General features: G+C 40.1%; 3 protein-coding genes across 3 annotated transcripts; 2 read left to right on the top strand and 1 right to left on the bottom strand.

Moving 5' to 3' along the window:
- Positions 1-1,559: 1,559 nt before the first annotated feature.
- Positions 1,560-5,598, bottom strand: LOC144650339 (acyl-coenzyme A thioesterase 1-like). Its single transcript, XM_078509995.1, has 3 exons — positions 5,322-5,598; positions 3,114-3,693; positions 1,560-2,506 (listed from the first exon to the last, which is right to left on the bottom strand). The coding sequence occupies exons 1-3, from the start codon at positions 5,412-5,414 to the stop codon at positions 1,716-1,718; spliced, it is 1,464 nt and encodes a 487-aa protein (XP_078366121.1). The 5' UTR covers positions 5,415-5,598; the 3' UTR covers positions 1,560-1,715.
- A 1,495-nt stretch (positions 5,599-7,093) lies between these two features.
- On the top strand, positions 7,094-11,927 carry LOC144650338 (small ribosomal subunit protein mS37-like). The gene is made up of 3 exons (XM_078509993.1): positions 7,094-7,296; positions 9,488-9,603; positions 11,468-11,927. Exons 1-3 carry the CDS (start codon positions 7,176-7,178, stop codon positions 11,561-11,563), a joined length of 333 nt encoding a protein of 110 aa, XP_078366119.1. The 5' UTR covers positions 7,094-7,175; the 3' UTR covers positions 11,564-11,927.
- Positions 11,928-14,833: 2,906 nt separating this feature from the next.
- On the top strand, positions 14,834-17,167 carry LOC144648775 (carbohydrate sulfotransferase 5-like). The gene has a single exon (XM_078508239.1). The coding sequence runs from the start codon at positions 15,274-15,276 to the stop codon at positions 16,519-16,521; it is 1,248 nt and encodes a 415-aa protein (XP_078364365.1). The 5' UTR covers positions 14,834-15,273; the 3' UTR covers positions 16,522-17,167.
- The last annotated feature ends 2,169 nt before the right edge of the window (positions 17,168-19,336 follow it).

Below are 19,336 nucleotides of genomic sequence, written 5' to 3'. Positions count from 1 at the left end.
CCTCGACCATTTTAATTTGACAAGAAATAAAATACAAACAGCGGCAACAAACATAACACATGGACTACGCGTGGTTTAAAAAAAAGAGCCAAAAAAATACTTGACATATCACGCTGGGCAGCGATGATGAATATATGATTAAAATCATCATTATCCCCATCGCATATGAATTCACTTTGTCTTGAAACGACCGGACACCATTCATCCAACCCACAATGACCAGCTCCTTGTTACTGTGGCTGAGGGCGGCCACGAAATGGTGGTTTTATACTAAAAACTGATGAACTGATGATATATTCTAAAACAACTTTGTGGCACTGCCACAAAGTTGCGGACCGGGACGGAGGGTGGGGGCGTGGCCGTGAAGGCGCTCTTCGTGTGACAGTGACGGTATCTCATCGTACCCTGATCATGGATTAAAACAGGAGCTCTTTATCAGTAAATTTAATCAAGTGAGATCCACTGCAAAACATCTCATATTAAAAAGAGATTGATTTTCATGTAAACGCGAATAACTCATTTTCATGTGCAAGATTGACATTGTAGTTATCACAGCACCCTTCGGGTGTTTCTGATCGTCACTGAAGAAAGTTTGTTTTACAAAACAAAATACTCTGCTGGCAACAGTTAGAAATTTTTGTGTTAACATTTAGCTACACTACCTTATTGCGAGTATTGCGAGAATAAAAATTGCCCTGATTTCTACAATCTGTGTATTTTTTGAGCACGCATTTGGGAAATGCAAAAGGCGCGAGACGTGGCCGTCTCGCAATCTCGCGCGCCTTTAAAACTCCCAAAAACTACACAGGCACCTGCTGCGCTGGCTAATTCACTTTTTAAAGTTGACTAATACGTTAACTTACTACGACTATCTTGGTGCGTTTTTGAGGCAAACATGAATTTCAGTCACACCCAACAAAGCGAGAATCAAGTATTTTTTAAGAGTCTTTAAAGTTTCCGTTGAAAACATGGGAAGAAAATTGCGAATGCGAAGGAAGCTAAAAGTGTCTTCCCAATCCCCTTGCACTCGTCCTTCCTTTCCCAGTGTTGGATCTGACTCGTCCCCAGTCGTCTTTTATGCGAAATTTGCAAGAAGCGAACGTGTTCAGCAGTCGACTCAAGACGGACTCAAAAGACGACTGGGGACGAGTCAGGTGTTGGATACCGTGAATTCGCCATCAGCAGACATCTACTAGTATTTGTACCCCGAATGTCCCCGCTTATCACACATGCTAGAGCTCGCAATCCAACGATCAAGTGGTTCCCCTTGGTGAATAGCCTTGTTTTCTCAGGCTTGCGCGGAAGACTGATTTAATCGAAATGATTTTGGGCCATATATTGGGACTAAGAAAAACCGTAGTAAACAGAAATTCCAAAATCTAAATCTAAATGAGGACTATTGATTGGTAAGATTGTAATTTTGAGTTGCCACTAAGTATTTCCCTAAGCTGGCCGTTTTTCAAGAGTACGGACTCGCCCATTTTATTTTACCACTGAACGAGAAAACTCCGCCAAAGTAGGCTAGCATTTATCACACAATAACTTTTTCATAACCTCTGTGATTTTACCAAGGAACTTTAATTTGATAGATTACACATGGTTCATGAGCAGTTTAGAAAATCGTCAGCGTCATTCTTTGCCCATCAACTCCAATGAGCTAAACAGGGTCATACGTGTATGAACTTCATGTATGCCGCAAATCATGTACTGAGAATCTACAAACGACTCTTCTGATTTGCCAGTGACAGTTTGGTTGCAAAAAATTTCAAAATATACTGCCAGGAATCTTCTTGAGCCAATGCTTGCTCCTGGGGTTGTCCGCCCCATTCCACGCACATTCTGTATGTCTTGTGATACGAGTTGTGACACGGGGGCATATAAGGGGGCTCGATCAAATGTCCCGTCTTGGGATAGCACCGGACCGTACAACAAGAGCCTTTTCCGTATTTACGCAACCTGGTTTGGATTTTTCCCGCCATTTTCTCCGCCATCCAGCTTTGGTCATCAGCCCCGCATACTAGTAGGATGTCCCCTTGAATGTTTTCCACTTCGATAGCAGCGGTACGGCCCGGGGCGTCCGTCACATCCGGGGGATATGACTCTTTAAATACCATCGCTCCATTTTTGGAGAGTTTGACGAGATCCGGTTCAAATTTGAGAAAGTCTGTTGGCTTCCCTTTGTACTTCAGTGGAAATCCTACGATAGCATGCGCAGGGGAGATAGCCACCACTGCGGTTATTTCTTTTCTAAGTGCTGCGACTGTAAGAGCCATCTCCGAGCCTTTGGAAACACCCATCAAACCCAGGCCACGTGACATGACGTCGGGGTGCGCGAGCATCCAATCACAGGCCTCGAAAAAGTATTCCAGTTCTACTTCTGTCGGCATCTTGGGTAGGTCTTCGTACGCGAAGTATGCTAGAGCCAAAGCTGCAAACCCACGAGAGGCAAGAAGGGAAGCTTTGAACTCGATCAATCCTCCTGCTGTGCCAAACAAATCTATAACACCTGAGAAGTGGAGATGCGCAATGTCATTACGTGTAAACAAGCCTGAGAGGAGCAAGGGAGAGGGGTATAAACTCGATTCATTTCTACCTCCCTACCCAGGCTTCGTCTCGGTAACGAAGCAGGAAGGTAGTTAGCCACAACCTCCGAAGGGTAAACGAAACAAAATGCTTCCTTCCCACATTGTTTTCGATCCATGGCTGTAGGTGGGCACTTCTATTTACCGTTAGCGTTTCGCTTAACCTCACATTTTACAAAATTTGTTATTAATAGCTTTGACGATGAAATTTGAGTTCTTGGTCATTACTGGGAAACCTTTTGTGTAGTCAGGCCATCCCCTCAAAAATGTTTTGTTCCCCATTCCCTGACTGAACCATTGTTTTGGAAGTAGTGTTTTGGAGTATTGGTAAAACCGCTATTGTCGTAAGAGTCAAGGAAACGTTTAGTCACTGTATAAGGCTGGCACAAAAGGCTATTTAGGCCGTCACGCAACGCTTCTACCGCGCTCACGGGTCTTTGACGTTCCAACATGACCCACAACCCCACCCCCACAACGCTATGTTAACTCTGCGCTACGCTAAAACTAGTCCCTAAAGAAGCTTCAACTTACCTGGAAAAGGCCCTTTTCCCGGAGGTATGAACAAAGTGCCACGCACCCTCCCGTCCCTAACCGGAATTCTTCTCACTCCGTCCGCCATGTACCACTTCTCAAATGTCACGCTAGTCATCGGCTGCAGATCCTCACTATTGGTAACATCTTCAACATGGCCGTCAAACAACTGTAGGTCGATACAGTACGGCTTCGTGACATCTTTCTTGCTGAGCCTCTGGCCTTTTCGCTGTCCAGGTGAAAGCTGCATACTCCATAACAATCCCATGGGTTCAACGCCGGTGTACGTCCCAAACAGACTGGGACATTCCGCTACGCAAACTCTTCCTGCTTCGTCCGCGACAAAATGTCCGTAGGATTCAAACTCCTCTTTCGAATCCCCGACCAACTTTGCTGTTAAAGTGATGGGCTGCCTGGGTGAAAGTCCGTTAACACTGATGTTGATCTTTTCGTCGACCAGCGACTGCCGCGGATTCACTATCAATTCCGCTTCTGACACATGTGCGCTAATCTCGCCATGTAGAGCTGGCGTGACGGACTCCGGCCGCGATAAACTGTTCAAGTTCTCCATGATACCAATCTGTTACGATAAATATTTTGCTTATAAGAAGAGTTGCACTCGGAGGAGTGTAAACTGCTAGTACTGTTAAATTTATTCTGAACTGCGCTTAAATTTATTCTGAACTGCGCTTTGTTTTAATTTTAAGAAAAGGTGTTGAGCAATATTCTTCACATGACTTGCACATGATATGGTGTGATATGGGCAAGGGGGATCTTAAATAGAATTGAGGCCGGTTTAGCCTGTTCCAGGCGTTCGGTTAGTTAAATGACTTGCACATGATATGGTGTGATATGGGCAAGGGGGATCTTAAATAGAATTGAGGCCGGTTTGGCCTGTTCCAGGCGTTCGGTTAGTTAAATGACTTGCACATGATATGGTGTGATATGGGCAAGGGGGATCTTAAATAGAATTGAGGCCGGTTTGGCCTGTTCCAGGCGTTCGGTTAGTTAACTAACCGAACGCCTGGAACAGGCTAAGGCCGGTTAGGCGAAGTGGGGGGAGGGAAGGGGGACTCGCCAAATTACCTACATAAACAATAAATCCCTACACCTACACAAAATCATTGCAAAATCCTAACCAAGGACATACAGCGAGTTTCAGTTAAATGACAAACAAAATAAAATAAAAAAATGTGTAGGCTAAGGTGTTATACTAGTAACCCGGGCTAGTAACGTAGTATAGTGCTAAACCGTGACCGATTTCAGCCGTGAAGACAAACCCGGGGTATCCAATCGAACAAAATCGAACCGAAAATCAATCGAACCCAATCGAACACCAATCGTTCGATTGGGTTCGGTAGTCGAACAAAATCGAACATCTATTTCGCTGTGAGTTCGATTTCCGAACCAATCGAACATAATCGAACACAGTCGAACTCAATCGGGTTCGATTTTGTTCGGAATCTTTCTCTTGATAAGTAAATCACGCAGGACTAATCAAAATCAACTTTTATTGAATGGCATAAATATAAAAACGTCCAAATATCGAACTGAATGTCAATGTTTAGTAAAATATATTTGGTAGAAGAGAACAAAACGACGGTAAAAGAACTGAAATGCACTATTGTTTACATTTCTATATTAGAAGGAAGGATATGGTTTCTGCCCTGCTTTTAACCGTTACACTCAAACAGAAGTTGCACCATTTTATTCACTGCAACACAGGCAGTTGTGTTCAATATGTGAAGAACACACATGTGTTACAAAATTTCTCCCAACCACGTGGCAGACTGGTGTGTCCGTGGCTATTGTGCAGACAATCGTCCTATCCCGGGTATGGCGAATCGCCAAAAAAGGATTAGGGGAATGGTGCACCGTGCAATATGTACACAGCATAAACAAACAAGAGTTCGTTAATCGAACAATCGATTGAGTTCGATTGTTGGTTGTTCGGTAATCGAACGTTCGATTGAGTTCGATTGTTCACTGTTCAGTAATCGAACGTTCGATTGAGTTTGATTGACCAAATTTTATTGTGAGTTCGATTATGTTCGATTACCGAACCCAATCGAACGATTGGTGTTCGATTGAGTTCGATTACCGAACGTTCGATTGGATACCCCGGGAGACAAATCAGAATAAAGACAAGCAGGAATAACTTTGAAAGCGCAGCGTTTATGGGAAAAAAATATTATAAAAATTGCCTACCTCAGTCCAAAATAATACACAACAGGAAGTTACAAACGCGTTGTGATCAATGAAGGAATAAACTGAAACAGTTATACGTCTATTACTGACCATGCACGTGGCAAAGAGCTGAAATCGGACATGTAACTGAAACGAGCTCAGCAGTTTATGTCACGCAATCAAAAAAAAATACAGTAAAGAGAAAACTGGAAAGAAATGTGGAGTCGGCTTACATTTCATGCTACCAGAAAATGATAAGAGCTCAAAGCAACGTTTATTAACTCTAAATTACATTTTTAATACTTCGGAATACGTACGGACTGATAATTTTACTTGTAAAATATTTTGTACAAACCTTGTCAAACCTCCTGACTGACAAAAGTGCTAACGGACGAAAAGAACTGTCTTACGTTCCCTACAAACAAAGTTTATTTCCTTGGCGCGCATACGTGGAAACATTTTCTGCAGAAGTATGATGTTTCTCGAAATATTTGGAAACACTTTTTTGCTTCTCGGGAAACAAAATTGCTTCCGTACGGAACGTTACAGTCTCTTGCCCAGTTTCCGGCCACTTTAGTTTGTAATCGCTATAACTTCTCGTTTATGCACGGAAAGTTACTCATTTTTTGTTCAAAGACAGTTCATTTACTTACCTTAAAAATGTACAAAAATTGGCTGTGCACGACAAGTATTAAAGAAATTATGCCATTTTTTGCAGAACTAGTAAGTTGCCCAGTTTCCGGCCAGGTGGTCCAGTTTCCGGCCGTCGAACTAAAACACATTTTTCCCTACAACCGCTCGACTTAAACCGACTTGTAAGTCTCTTGGCAAACGAAAAGTAAGTTTCAATATCAGTTTATTCGAATTTGCTTTCTCGCCTGCTGTTTTATGGAATATTTTCTCGTCAATGACCCGTAACCTTTTCTTTCGCTTATAAGGATGCATTGGCAGTGTATACATATAAATGTTGTAGTTTATCACGCTATGTTTGCTTTAGCCGCTTTTGTACTCTTTGCTAGATTTTCATTTCATAAATTTCTCGAGCAGGAGATACTAAAATTCAGTTATTTCACTTAATAAAAATGCTTTTGAACAATGTGCTACTTGGTGGCCGGAAACTGGCACAGCGAGTCCAAATCTTTGTTAAAACTCTGACTTCTGAAATTCAGAAACAGCTGAATTCTGGCTTGTGATGACAGAACCCCTAATCACTTTCATCTTTAATCTAAATTCTGTCAAAAAATTACGAAGCTTCTCGAAAAGTTTCCTACGAAATGAGCTCTTTGTTTATGTACGGTAGCTTTGATGTGCAGTGAAAAGCGCAAAAAATTAGTCGCCTAACGTTTACTCGCGTAAACAAAGCTCGACCTTGCTCGTCCGTTTCTTGACCAAAAAGCCTGCCAGAACCATCAATTTGTAGCGGAAATGTTCCTTTTTCTGTAGGAAAGCTTCGGTGGACGGAAATAAAAGATAACTACGAAAATAACCGACGAATGTATTTTTTGGCCGGAAACTGGTACCGGCCGGAAACTGGGCAACAGACTGTATCTGTGCCAGTGTTAAATGAGAAACAATAATAAAAACTTCTCAATTCAAATTTGACTTCGTTTTTTCTGTCCAATTTACAAAGATTATTTTGTAATTGATCAGCGTGTGATCTGAGGAACGAGAGAGGTCAGAGAGCGGCTTCTGGTACTTGGTAGATTGAACGCGCGGGACGGAATCAGGGTCGGACAGCTCAGAGAATGAGCGGCTCTGGGTACCAGGATGTACACGGACGGAGGAGTCTGGACGCCACAAGAACCCAACATGGCGGACTGACCAACTTGTGCGCCTTGTTCTTGTTGGATAATTTGGCGAGTTTTGTGCGCAAATATGGTAAATCTCACTACTATCGCTCAAGGGAGGAAGCCCCATCTTATCTATGGAGTCAAAAGAGGCAAGGTTCCTAAGAAACTTCGTCCTCATTTGCTTCCTCAAAAAGAAAATGTTGGAGGTAAGTGCACGTAGTCTCATTTGCTTCACGTGTGTCTTTCTATGATTTCGAGTACCGAAAAATGCCGGATATAATTCCTGGGCTTATGCAACTTTGTAAGACGACTGAGGAAGCTCGGGCGGGGGATTGTAAGCGGTGTTTAAAAGAGTGTTTTAAAATTGGCTGACAAACTGATTTAGTAAAGCCTCTAATGAGCGATATGGCAATCTCATGAAAAGTTTTGATTTTCAATCTACTTGCAAACTTGTTGCTTTTTTCTATCTGAAGCACTGTTTCTATGGGAGGGCATTGCTTTTCAGCTAGTGAAACTTTACTTTGACTAGATTATACCTGCCAACTCTCACGCCTGCGAGTTGAAAACTTCGATCTCACGCCAACTCACGCTTAAGAACCAATTTCTCACGCCTAGTCGAAAAATGTGAGTTATTACAACCACAAAAGACACACTTTCCAATAAAATGTAAACACAAACCAATGTGAGGAACGAAAACTCCATGTAAAATGAGTAAACGAGGTCGTGTTTAGCAAAACACGTCCATGCACTGGGATCGGGATATGTTCGGAACGTCTTTGGAATACTTCGGACATCTTCGGAAAACTTCGAATATTGTCGTATCGTCTTCGGAAATCCTGGCACTCTCAGGATAAAAATCTCACGCCTTTGACCCAGAAAAAGTTGGCAGGTATACTAGATGGTTGAACATTTATACATGTGGGAGATGAATAGCTTCGCGGATCAACGGATTTGGCCTTAAAAAGCGCACAGATTATGGATTTTTGTGATGCATATTTGAGCGGATTTGCAGATTTCGAGAATACAGTGGATCGCGGATAAGCTGAGAACTTTGGCCCTGGATTCTGGACTCTTCAGGTCAGGAAGTTTGGATTTTGGATACTAAACAAAGTTCTGATCACTTCGGCCAGCATTCGTCAGTATATTGGCAGAACTGTCACAAAAACAAGCAATGAAATGAAACTTTACAAAATTGGTGTAAACAGCATCTACTATCCATTGCAGTGAAACTATACCACACAAAGTTTTCAAGAAATGAAGATTCGGATTTGAAAGAAAATTGTGGCAGATTGGTGGATTTGGCTAAAAAATAACACGGATCGGCAGATTTGCGTACCCCAATTCATCCCCCTCTTACATTATTTTTTTTTTTTAATGGTTTATTGCAAACAAAAAAGGAAAAGAAAAAGACGGCTACATACAATGTTGTTACTTACAGAACTGAACTTAAAATACAATACAGATACTTAATAAAATAATAGTTACGATACTTGTTAACAATGCTTATATATAATGCTTGCTTAGTTTATCCCCCTCTTACATCCTAACTCATTACTTTGAATAGAAATTTCTATGTCGAGACACATCTTAAAAATAAATGAAACCAAATCAAACCTCCTCTAATGCTTAATAGAGGTTCAAAATGTAATAGCATAAAATATTGGGCTTCTCATGGGAAATGTCTGTTACGAAAGGTTCAACTTTATTGTTACCGGTATCCTTGTTTTGAAACAGAAAGAGAAATGAAGTGAATTTTACTGCGTCGTTCAGTCATATGTGACCGCTGAAGTTCAAATACCCAACTAATGATTGTTTTTGCTGCTACTGCCATTCAAATAACCGGTATAATGCAATGCATACTAAGGCGAGGACGTTCCAGTTAAGCAATTCAGTATGTTAAAAATTCCAGACAAAGAACTGAGAATAGCTGTTTAGACACCAAGACTGATTAACTTCAACAATTTAATGCAACATAAGTAGTTACTTAATTCAATAAATTTTTTTCTTTTTTCTGAAACACATCTTTCTACATGTACATTATATCTTCTTAAATCTTTTACTGGTTATCATAGCCTACAAAAATAAATGTATATACTCGAATCATCACATCGCCCATCTTAACACGAAGAATCCAAAATCGCTCTATACTAACATGATAACATTAGGCTTGAGACTACGTCCTCGCCTAAAAAGAAACAAACTAAATGGATTGAAATCTAACAATCAAGACAGACCGACATGACCTTTTGAACTTCCATTTCCTGAGAGATCCACTTAGATGATTAATGGCAGTGAAAAATGTCACTGCTGATTGAGCAGAGTTCATTTGTTATTGAAGGTGCACTAATTGTATAGTGTATGATTATGAGGGTGCTGATTTATTTTTTCTTGGGTTAGAGGCACAATGTGTAAATGAAATGACAAACCTCATGGCATGCTGGAAGAGCAATGGATTTGAAGACTCCCGATGCACAAAAGAAGTAAATCTATTTATGGATTGTGTTTCAAAACAGGTAATTATTCAGTTTAAAGTACATTGTATCAAGTGGCCCAGAAAATATCTGTACCCACCACACATAAGCTCATTCCAAAGAAAATTCCAAGGGGGAGGGGAATCTCAAAAGTCAAGTGTGAAGTTTAGGAAAGTGGTCATACATGTAACAAGTAGTGTAGGGAGAATAAAGTTTTTATGAGTCAAATGAGTCAATGAGTCAATGAGTCGTGAGTCAATGAGTCAATGAGTCAAATTTAAAAATAGTGCTACCCTTACTAACAAATTAAAGCTAACCGCAAGCAAACCAGAGTGGAACTAACCGCAAGCAAACCGGAGTGGAACTAACCGCAAGCAAACCGAAGTGGAACTAACCGCAAGCAAACCGGAGTGGAACTAACTGCAAGCAAACAGGAGTGCAACTAACTGCAAGCAAACCCGAGTAGAACTATTAAACGTAAGCAATGTGAAGTGCTTGTAAGCTTACTTGTAAAAAGGTAAACAATTGTTCAATAGATAATTTCCTACTTTGTGTAAAAATCAGCTTGACTCATGACTCATAGACTCATTTGACTCATAAAACAGGGGACGTCAGTGTAGGGGTAGGGGGCTATATGAGATACCACCTGTCAAATGGACAAAATTGATTGGCCTCAAAATTCAAGTTGTGACTTTCAAATTAGGTGTGCATGAAGCTTCCATTGCTAGAGAAATGGCACAAGGAGGTTTGAATCTTTTTCCCAGTTTCTACTCCTGATAGAATGGGGGCTATAGTTTGTTGGTGGAGGTTGATACCCATTCTTTCAAATCCAACCTTAGAAAACTTTCAAGGATAATCGATAGTAAAAGATTAGTTGAGAAGCGTCAGTGCATATTGAAAGTAACCGCATAAACTATGTACCAGTAGCCCGACGTTGTTCTCTTTGAAACCTGCAAAGTTCGCAGTACCCGAACTTCTCCTGCTGCTTTGCTTTGTTTTCTTTCACATTGCTTTACGTTCTGATTCATACAGCAATTTAAAAATGTACTGTTCCATTTTCTCATGGCTTCTCTATTCTCTAAATTTGTTTAAAATGTACATTGTATGAACAGGAAAACAGTAACAACCATTATTTTCCTTATTTCTGGTCATTTATTCTCAACTTCTGATACCGGTAACTCAAACTCCTGATAACTCGAACCTTTTTCAATTTCCCTTGAAGCTTTGAGTTTATATCAGGAGTCGACTGTATTTAGTAGAAGGCATGAAGATAAAACAAACTTTCATTGGGAGTATTTTTGAGGAAAAGTTTTTTGCACTGCTTTTTATTTTCTCGGTGGAAGACTTTCTTAAACACATTACTAGGACAGCCCCTTTTCAGTAAAAATTATTATAACCAACCAACTTGTCTCATAAGAATTATACAAGGTACTTGAAAAACATTTCTGAATGCTGATTGGCTATGTAGAAAAAGAATTGCATTTTCCCTGAAACATGAGTGCAAGGATTTAATACCATGTGCAGATTACAACAACTGTTATCCAAATGGCTGCTTAGTCTGTGTAGCTGGTGGTTTTGTTGGGGTTTAAAATGCACACAAGCAAGCTGCGAAGCTTGACAACGAGCGGCAAAGACTTGAGGATGCTTGGGGAGGAGGAGCCTCTCGCGGCTTCTATGCTTTCTTGTGCCCATTTTAAACCCCAACAAAACTGCCAGCTACACAGGCTAATATAATATGGCCTGCTAAGCAAAAGAAAAAAAAAAAAAAAAAAACAAAAAAAAAAAAAAAAAAAAAACCCAAAAATGAAGACTCTGGAAATACATTATTCAGTGCTCCAGTTTTTAACAACAATAATCATAATTATTAACGATAATTAAGTCCTATATTTTATTTTTATTCTTCCAGCTGGAGATGGGCAGATCCAGGAGATCCTCAAGTTGGACTCAAGCTGAAATAAATGCTACATTGAAAAAACATACACCCTATGACAACTGGAAATAATCTCTGCTCAGTCGCTGTGACTGGAATAATGCTATCATAACAGTACTGTGATGAGCCACGGCATGAATGATCTGCATGCTGTCACGTTTGAGAACTGAACTTGTAATGGTTGCTTTGTTGAGCAATTCTATGTCCTGGGTAAAACCATCTAATAAGCAACCTACTTCATTCTGGCTAATAGACCTTGCTGGAAAACATCAAAATTTACTTTGAATGTTGTGATCATTGCTGTAAAGGGCTTTTTTTACTGAAGATTGAAGGAAATTTTTTTGCTTGTCAAGAAAGCACAAATGCAGATTGTATATATTGTGAGCTGTACAAAACGGGGATAAGGCGATTTAATAAAGACAGTTGATTGAGCAATTGTGTGATTAGTGGACGGACTGACGGATGAACATTTCGCTAAACCCCTTTTCAAAGACAAGACTGAACCTCGTACCTAATTTTTGCTTTTTTCTTCAGAATATAAAACTGAACATACGATTTCTGTGTGATATTTGTCTATTGTAAGTAAAATTGCTGCTTAGTCAGAAACTTCTGAAATCAAACTGGCGGTCAAACAATGCCAGACATACTAAGTTGGTGTTTTAAGCCATTATGGTGCAAATGGTAACCAAAACTGCAGGCTAAACTCCGGCAACTGAGTATGTTAAATTAGGATACCCCAAAACCCCAAGAATGGCACCATTGCCTTGGTTGGGGGCATACGCTCCCCGTCTTTGTCTACTTGCTGCATTTCAGAGGTTTTCGTGTCTGGCTTTGGTGAGTGTCCTGAAGGGGTAAAATGGGAACTGGGATTTGCCCATTTTTACTAGGATTTGCATATGTACGAGATTAGGCGCCATGATATGAGGGTCTCAATGGGGTTAACCGTTAGCCGTAAACGGCCAAAAATAGCCGTTAGGCGTAAAAAATGGAAAATTTTAACTGTTAGCCGTAAAATGTGTAACCGTAAAAATCGGTCAGTGATATAAATAAACCAAACTAGTTCACTTCATCGTCCCAAAAATGGTCCTAAGACCTAAAATATGTTTTCATTGAAATATTTTTAACTATTAAACAATGAAAATTAACTTTCTTCTGTACCGTAGGAAATAAATAGTTAGCGTAGTATTTTAACCTACCGTAAAGCCACCACCCTTGAGACCCTCTGATATGACAGCAAGATTAACAAATAATTCCTCTACTAACCTAGTAACACAAAAGAAATATTGTAAATTAGACATTTCTCTGATTTGCTCACCCAAAGAACTGGAAAAAACATTGATACCGATGTGTGGAATATTTTGAGAATTTTTAGAAAACGAAGGGGATTTCCGATTCCAACAAGCAGAAACAAAAACGGGATTTAGGACAATTAAAACATCACAGTTACTGCACGTATAGTGCGTTTGAGTCCAGATTTTCCATGAACTGGGATTGATCAAAACTTTCACTGATGGGATTGGATTTGAGCAAAAAATGGACTGGGAAAAGGATTTGGGCAAAATTTTAACTGGGAAATGGGATTTAGAAAGTTTTGAATTGGTTAAAACGCGAGCGAAGTATTTGCATTGAACTCAAGTTAATCGGTGGATAAACGGCCTTCAGGTATACTCCCGCCGTAAAAAAAATCTTTCACCGTAAAAGCCACCACCCCATTGAGACCCGCTGCTAGCGACCACCGATTACAAACTCAAATCCCACTGTACATTCAGGGGCGGATCCAGGATTTCAATAGGGGGGGGGGGGGGTGGATGGCAGACCATTAGGGCCTTACCCTAACCCTAACCCTAACCTTAACCCTAACCCTAAGTGGCGGCAGACGGCGAAACGTGGCGTAACAACAACCAGACATGACATTTCGAATTTTTTTTACTGAAAAATGGGCGCCCCTGACATTGCGCACCTCAAATCCGCCCCAACCCTTTTCTCATTGGCGGCAAAATAGTAATTTTATAAAAATGCTAATTAAAGATCAGCACAATAATATTTTCTCGGTCATTTTCTACCGACCATGTCAATCATGCGCCTTTGGCTCGTGATCAATTCACAATTTTTTCTCGTGTCACGTGGTTTGTTGATCGGACATGTATGTTAAATGTTCAATTTGTTACACATATTATTATAATAGTACTGAAATGTCGGAAAGTTCGGAAAAACTGGCGTTTCAGTTTTTGATGTGTTTTTATGGCACATTTTGTAGCTTTGTCAAGGTTTTATTAATTCATTTATTCATACAATTAAAGTTAAATATTGCTAATTTGAAATCCATTTTAGGAAATTAGTTTTTTGGGCCGAGTGTTTTTTTTTTCTGATCTCATGTAACGTAAAATACATCTGTTGATCGTCAAACAGAATAAGCCCACATAAATATAAGAGGAAAGTGGAGTGGATATCTATCGATGACGGTCTCATTATAACTTTAATGAGGGAAACACTTCTCTGTTCCCTGACAACAAAACTAACAAAGCAAAAATGTGTCAATAAACGTTCTATTGGACTTAAACACAAGCAGACAATTACCATAAAAAGTAAATGCTCTTTTGCTCAATTCGATCGAAGCAATAAGTAAACTTCTTTTGAAATAATATTCAAATTACGAACGCGAAAAGCTCTTATATTCGTTGTGCCAAAAAGAAAAGAGAAAGTCCTTAACAGCAAATTCATAGAAAGTAAAACGCAGTTGTCAACATATTAAACAAAATTTTCATTTGATAGAAACCAAAGCCAGAACCGGCGTTACAAAAGAACATAATTTTTTAATGGTTTCAAAATAAATTCACTGCACAGCCAGGAAAGTGAAGCACAGAGTCTGCATTAATATTAGTAACCATAGTTAACTTTAAACTGTTTGTTTTTTTTTTTTTCGAAAAGCTCGAGCGCCTTTTTTTTATCTGTAATAGAACAGTAGAGCTGCTAATTCAAGTTCCTGGCTCATTAACACAAACTAGGGGACAGATTTATCGCAGGTGTTTTTTGGCTGAATATAACAGCCGACAGGATAAAAGATTTTTTTATCCAAACAAATCAGGTTTTATCGTATGTGCCAGTTAAAGAAAAGAAAACGTTTGAAAAGCAGTGATTTCCGTTGCTTTATTTCCCTCAGCCTGAAATTTTATGTATTTTTCATATGCTCTTTTGTGTGTATTTTATGTTAGCATAATTGTCAAGGAAGGTAGGCTGGTTGCGTTTCAATTCAATTTAATAATCCATAGCGCAGAGCTAATGCCCAGACAGCCCGGTCGAAGAAGAGCAAAATAGTCTCAAAACCAGTTAAAAGGAGGTAAAGGATCGAAAAACAAACAACATCTATTATCCGGGATTAATGCCGAGTATATCTGAAATGAGTTTTAAATTTCTTTCATATATTTTTTAAATGGAAACATTAATTGTCTGTCAACAACTTCGCTCGTCCTCGAGATCGCTCGATTCGTGTTCCTTGACGGTATTTTGAACTCCAAAGAAAACAATTTTAGATGCAAGCTGGCAGTTTTCATCCTTACAGTCTAATTTTTCCGAACGCTGCATCCAGCAGAGGTTACAAGATAGTGAAAGGCTTCGTGCTTTTCAGAACCGATACACTTTTCCTTGGAAACGGTATCTATGAACGGATGAAGTTCGCTGGCTGACGTATCACAGCATCCAAGGGTTTAACGTGGACTTGAGCTTGCCGTCATTTGCTTGCTTTTTTACGGTTTTATGTCCTTGGTTATTGCCGATGAATTAAGATGTCTGTGATAAGATGGACCAGACCAACGAGGATATTGAGATCAAAACGGATACGGATATGTTTGGTTGCACTTGTGTTAATGGGTATTTACTTTGTTGGATTTTCAACTCAGACTTTCAAATACCATGAAGTGCAGCAACCTTTACCGGCGGAGCATGATTTTGCCGATTTCAAAGAATTGCTCGGCGATACAGAAAGGACAGCGAGGAAAAACCTCATCATTGTATCTCACGGTCGCTCGGGATCTACGCTGACAGGCGATATATTCAATCACCACCCCTCAGTGTTTTATATGTACGAGCCATTACAGACCGCCAAACGAGTTCAGAATAAGCTGAAGATTAACGACACGGGATACAGCAGCCTCGCTAAAGAGTTCCTGACCGGCGTATTTCGCTGTAAATTCGATCACCCAGATATCTTGGATGACATTGAGAAGTATTACCGGAAACCCGAGCATCCGCGCGTAAGCCACGCCATCGGCTCGCCGCCATTGTGTCCCTATCAGATGACAGACCCACGATGGAGTCCAACACTTTGCAAGCCCCTGACTAGCGAAGTACTTGGAAGTGCTTGTAAGAACAAGTACGATTTAACTGTCTTGAAAATTCTGATGTCGCGCATTCCCGAGAATAACATCAAAAGCATTTTGACTGCTTGCAGCAGCTCGGATACCGATTGTAAGATTATCTTCCTCGTGAGGGACCCCCGTGGCATGATCCCGTCCTCGCTTAATACGGGCTTCTTCAAAGAAAAAGGGCACCCGAACGCTCATTGGGGCACGCGACTCTACAGCTACCAACAGTGTAAACACACAGAAGACAACTTAGAGTTTGTCAGAAAATTACCGGATTCTTTACGGGACCGAATCAAACTTCTACGATACGAGGACCTGGCGATAGAGTCACTTAAAGCGCTAGCAGACATTTTCGGGTTTGCTGGGTTGCCTGTGACAGAGAGCGTGCGCACGTGGCTAAACGAAACCACTCAGCAAAGCAGAAAGGCCTGTGATAAAGAGTTAGACGGGCCTCTAGTCACGTGCACCAAGGATGACGCATGGGCCGCGGCAAATCGCTGGAGATGGAAAGTACATCCGCACGAAATTGATATTATTGAGCATTACTGCCGACGCGTGATGAATCTAATGGGATACAAGCTTGTGGACAGGTCGTATGACCTACTGTCAAACTCTAAGATCCCGCTGTTTAGCGATGATTACGAAGCAAAACATTGGTTTTTACATTGAACGGAATTTAAGTTACGCTAGTTGGGTGATTCTAATTATACTTGTGGCGCATTCCAGTTCGTGATCTCTCCCTAGTCCTCCTCATGTACAATTTTTACATGGGGAGAGGCTATGGGAGCTTGAACGCGCACACTCAGAGTACTCCAACAAGCAAAGTATTTGAGCCTGCAGTCTTCTGAAGGTGGCAGCTCAATTTTATATTTGCCAAAACTGCGTCATGCAGGACAGAGAAATTTCCTCTAAAGGGCGGTGCAAATATGAAGCAGTGTGGAACATACAGCTGAATCACATGACAACATTCAACTGCATGAAAACCTGCCTGCTAGCTCGTATTTATTCATATTAGTAAAATGTTACTCGGCTTTCTAGTTTTTTCTCACAGTTCAGAACTTTTAACCATTTAAACAATTTTCCCATTATAATTGTTAGTATGGCTTAGCCATAAAATGTTAAGACAGAATATTTAACAATTATTCCACGAGTGCGCGTTTGAAATAGCCGCCATCTTGGATCCGACATTTTGAATTTCTTTAAATTAATTTATTTCATTCAATAAATTTAATTATGTCTAATGTGATACACTTTTCCTAAAATAAGTGCAAAAATACAAATACCAACAACAATATTACACCAATAAAATTCTCCAGACAAGAAATACTTAAGTACTCCTTCTCCAGATTTGTTGAAAAAACTGTGGAATGAGATACCATGCATTCATTCATTCATTCATGCCATAAAAGAGATCAACCAGAGAGAACCTTTAAAAGAGAACTTTGTCGACTAGTTTTTTAATATTTTGGAAAATGAAAACAACTATATTGAAAAGCCACTGATAATTAAAAGAGTAGGTCAAACCAAATTTTATCCTTTTTTCGGGATTTTCTCTTTTTCCTTTAAATTTGTTAATCTACATTAAAATTATAAGTAGTTAGTTTCTTTTTTTTTTTCTTTATAAAAAAACTGATTTAAGTCTGGCCCGCCTAGATTGGCAACTGCTACCTGCTGGCCCGTCCACTAGATATTGTATATTGTAAACATAAAAACTGGTTGCTATGGAAACGTCAAAGTTGGTTGTCACGCGGCACTAGTGTCAACATGTTGCTAACAAACTTTTAGGAAAATTTGCTAAGTTTGGTGGTAATGGCTTTTATCTCTTTGAAAGTTACAAATCGTCAAAGTTTGGGGGGGGGGGGGCTCAAAAGTCCCACTTTCCCCGGAGATTAGCCCCTGGGGACCAACTACGGCTAAAGCTTGTACTCTACCAGGTAGAACAATTGCTGCACGTTTTACCAACATTTGGATATATGTGTCAAAATTACTGTATACCTGTACCCTCCCCAGTGAGAAACATGCCAACAGAAAGATGTACGAAAGTTTGGGTTCGTTTCAAAGGCTAAGTAGTTTCAAATTAATGGAACACGAATACTAGCTATCGAATATATGCCCTTTCTAAAGACTCCCATTGCGAAGTCCGTGTTTAGAGACCATTCAACCTCGGTAGAGACATTGAAGCATAAAGGCAGGCTTACACGAGCACTTTTTATGTGACAAATATATTCGATCGTGTAGATGGCACGACAATTAGGGACGGACCCGCCGAGTTAGAAAAGTGATAAGGGGGGTGGGGGATTTTCGGCGTCCACGAATTTTTTTTATGCCCATTGCTTCTGCAGGAATTTTTTTTGCGGGTGTAACCCTCTGCTCGAATTTTTTTTAGACAAATGTTTGGGGGTTTTTTTGAGAGAAATAGTTTTTTTAGACCTGATACCATGTATTGTTACTTTATACCATGATGATCATGATGATCATTTGCTGAATAGTTAAAAATATTTCCCCCAAAATGTTGTTATTCATTGATTTATTCCTTTAGGCACTGGTCAATAAGTATTGTGTGGTCGGTTGGATAAATTGCAAAAGTGGAGACTTGAGAGAGCCCACCAAAAGCGTTGATACGATCACAAGCCTTCTAGGGGGGTTCGGGGGCATGCTCCCCCGGGAAATATTTAAATTTGGGCCTTCTGAAATCGCTAGAAATACATCTAAAACTGCCCACGTCAAAAAACGTATTCAATTTCTACTGAAGAATACCACTGGGGATTTTATACCACTGATTGTTTTCTTCACCCTATGCACTTGTCAACAGCAATTTATATCGAATGTCCTACAAATGTTGGTGTCAAAGTTTTATACAATAAACAGAAGGCAAGACCTGAAAGTGAATTTTCTATAACCTTCTGTGTATGGGAAGAAAAGTTTCGCTTGTAGGGAGGCCAGGCTGAATGCAATTTGCTTTAGTGAAACTAGAATTTGAGCGCTGGAGACGCTTGTTTGTAGGGTGTTTGTGGGCATCCTCCCCCGGAAATTTTTGAAATTTCAAGGCTCGAAAATGCTATTTTCAGCATTTTTCCTGATATATTTCGTCGAAAAGTCGATCTCATCAAGTGTAAAATGACGGGTGTTTTAAGTGCTTAATTAGGAACTTTTCTTTCTGCACGAATTTTTTTTTCTTGCTTTCCCCTTTGCACGAATTTTTTTTCTTGGGATTTTCTCTTGCATGATTTTTTTTTTGGGTTTTTCCCCCCCCCCCCCCCCCCCCATCACTTTTCTAATGGTCCGTCCCTTATTATTTGTGAACAGTTCAAAGTTTAGTGCGCCAGTAAGGAATTGGACAGCGGAGATACGCAGAAACAAGGCGTGCACATTGCCCAGTGGGAGATTGGGGACCACAAAATGCAGTCGCAATATTTGACACATTTTGTGTCGAGTCGTCTACACGAGCAACTTTTCGTATGTTACAACTTATATTTGTCACATA

This window comes from Oculina patagonica, chromosome 4 (genome assembly GCF_052425735.1).
Source record: "Oculina patagonica isolate OP01 chromosome 4, crgOcupat, whole genome shotgun sequence".
In the NCBI taxonomy this organism is placed as follows: Eukaryota; Metazoa; Cnidaria; class Anthozoa; order Scleractinia; family Oculinidae; genus Oculina; species Oculina patagonica.
This window is presented reverse-complemented; position numbering and strand designations above follow the sequence as displayed.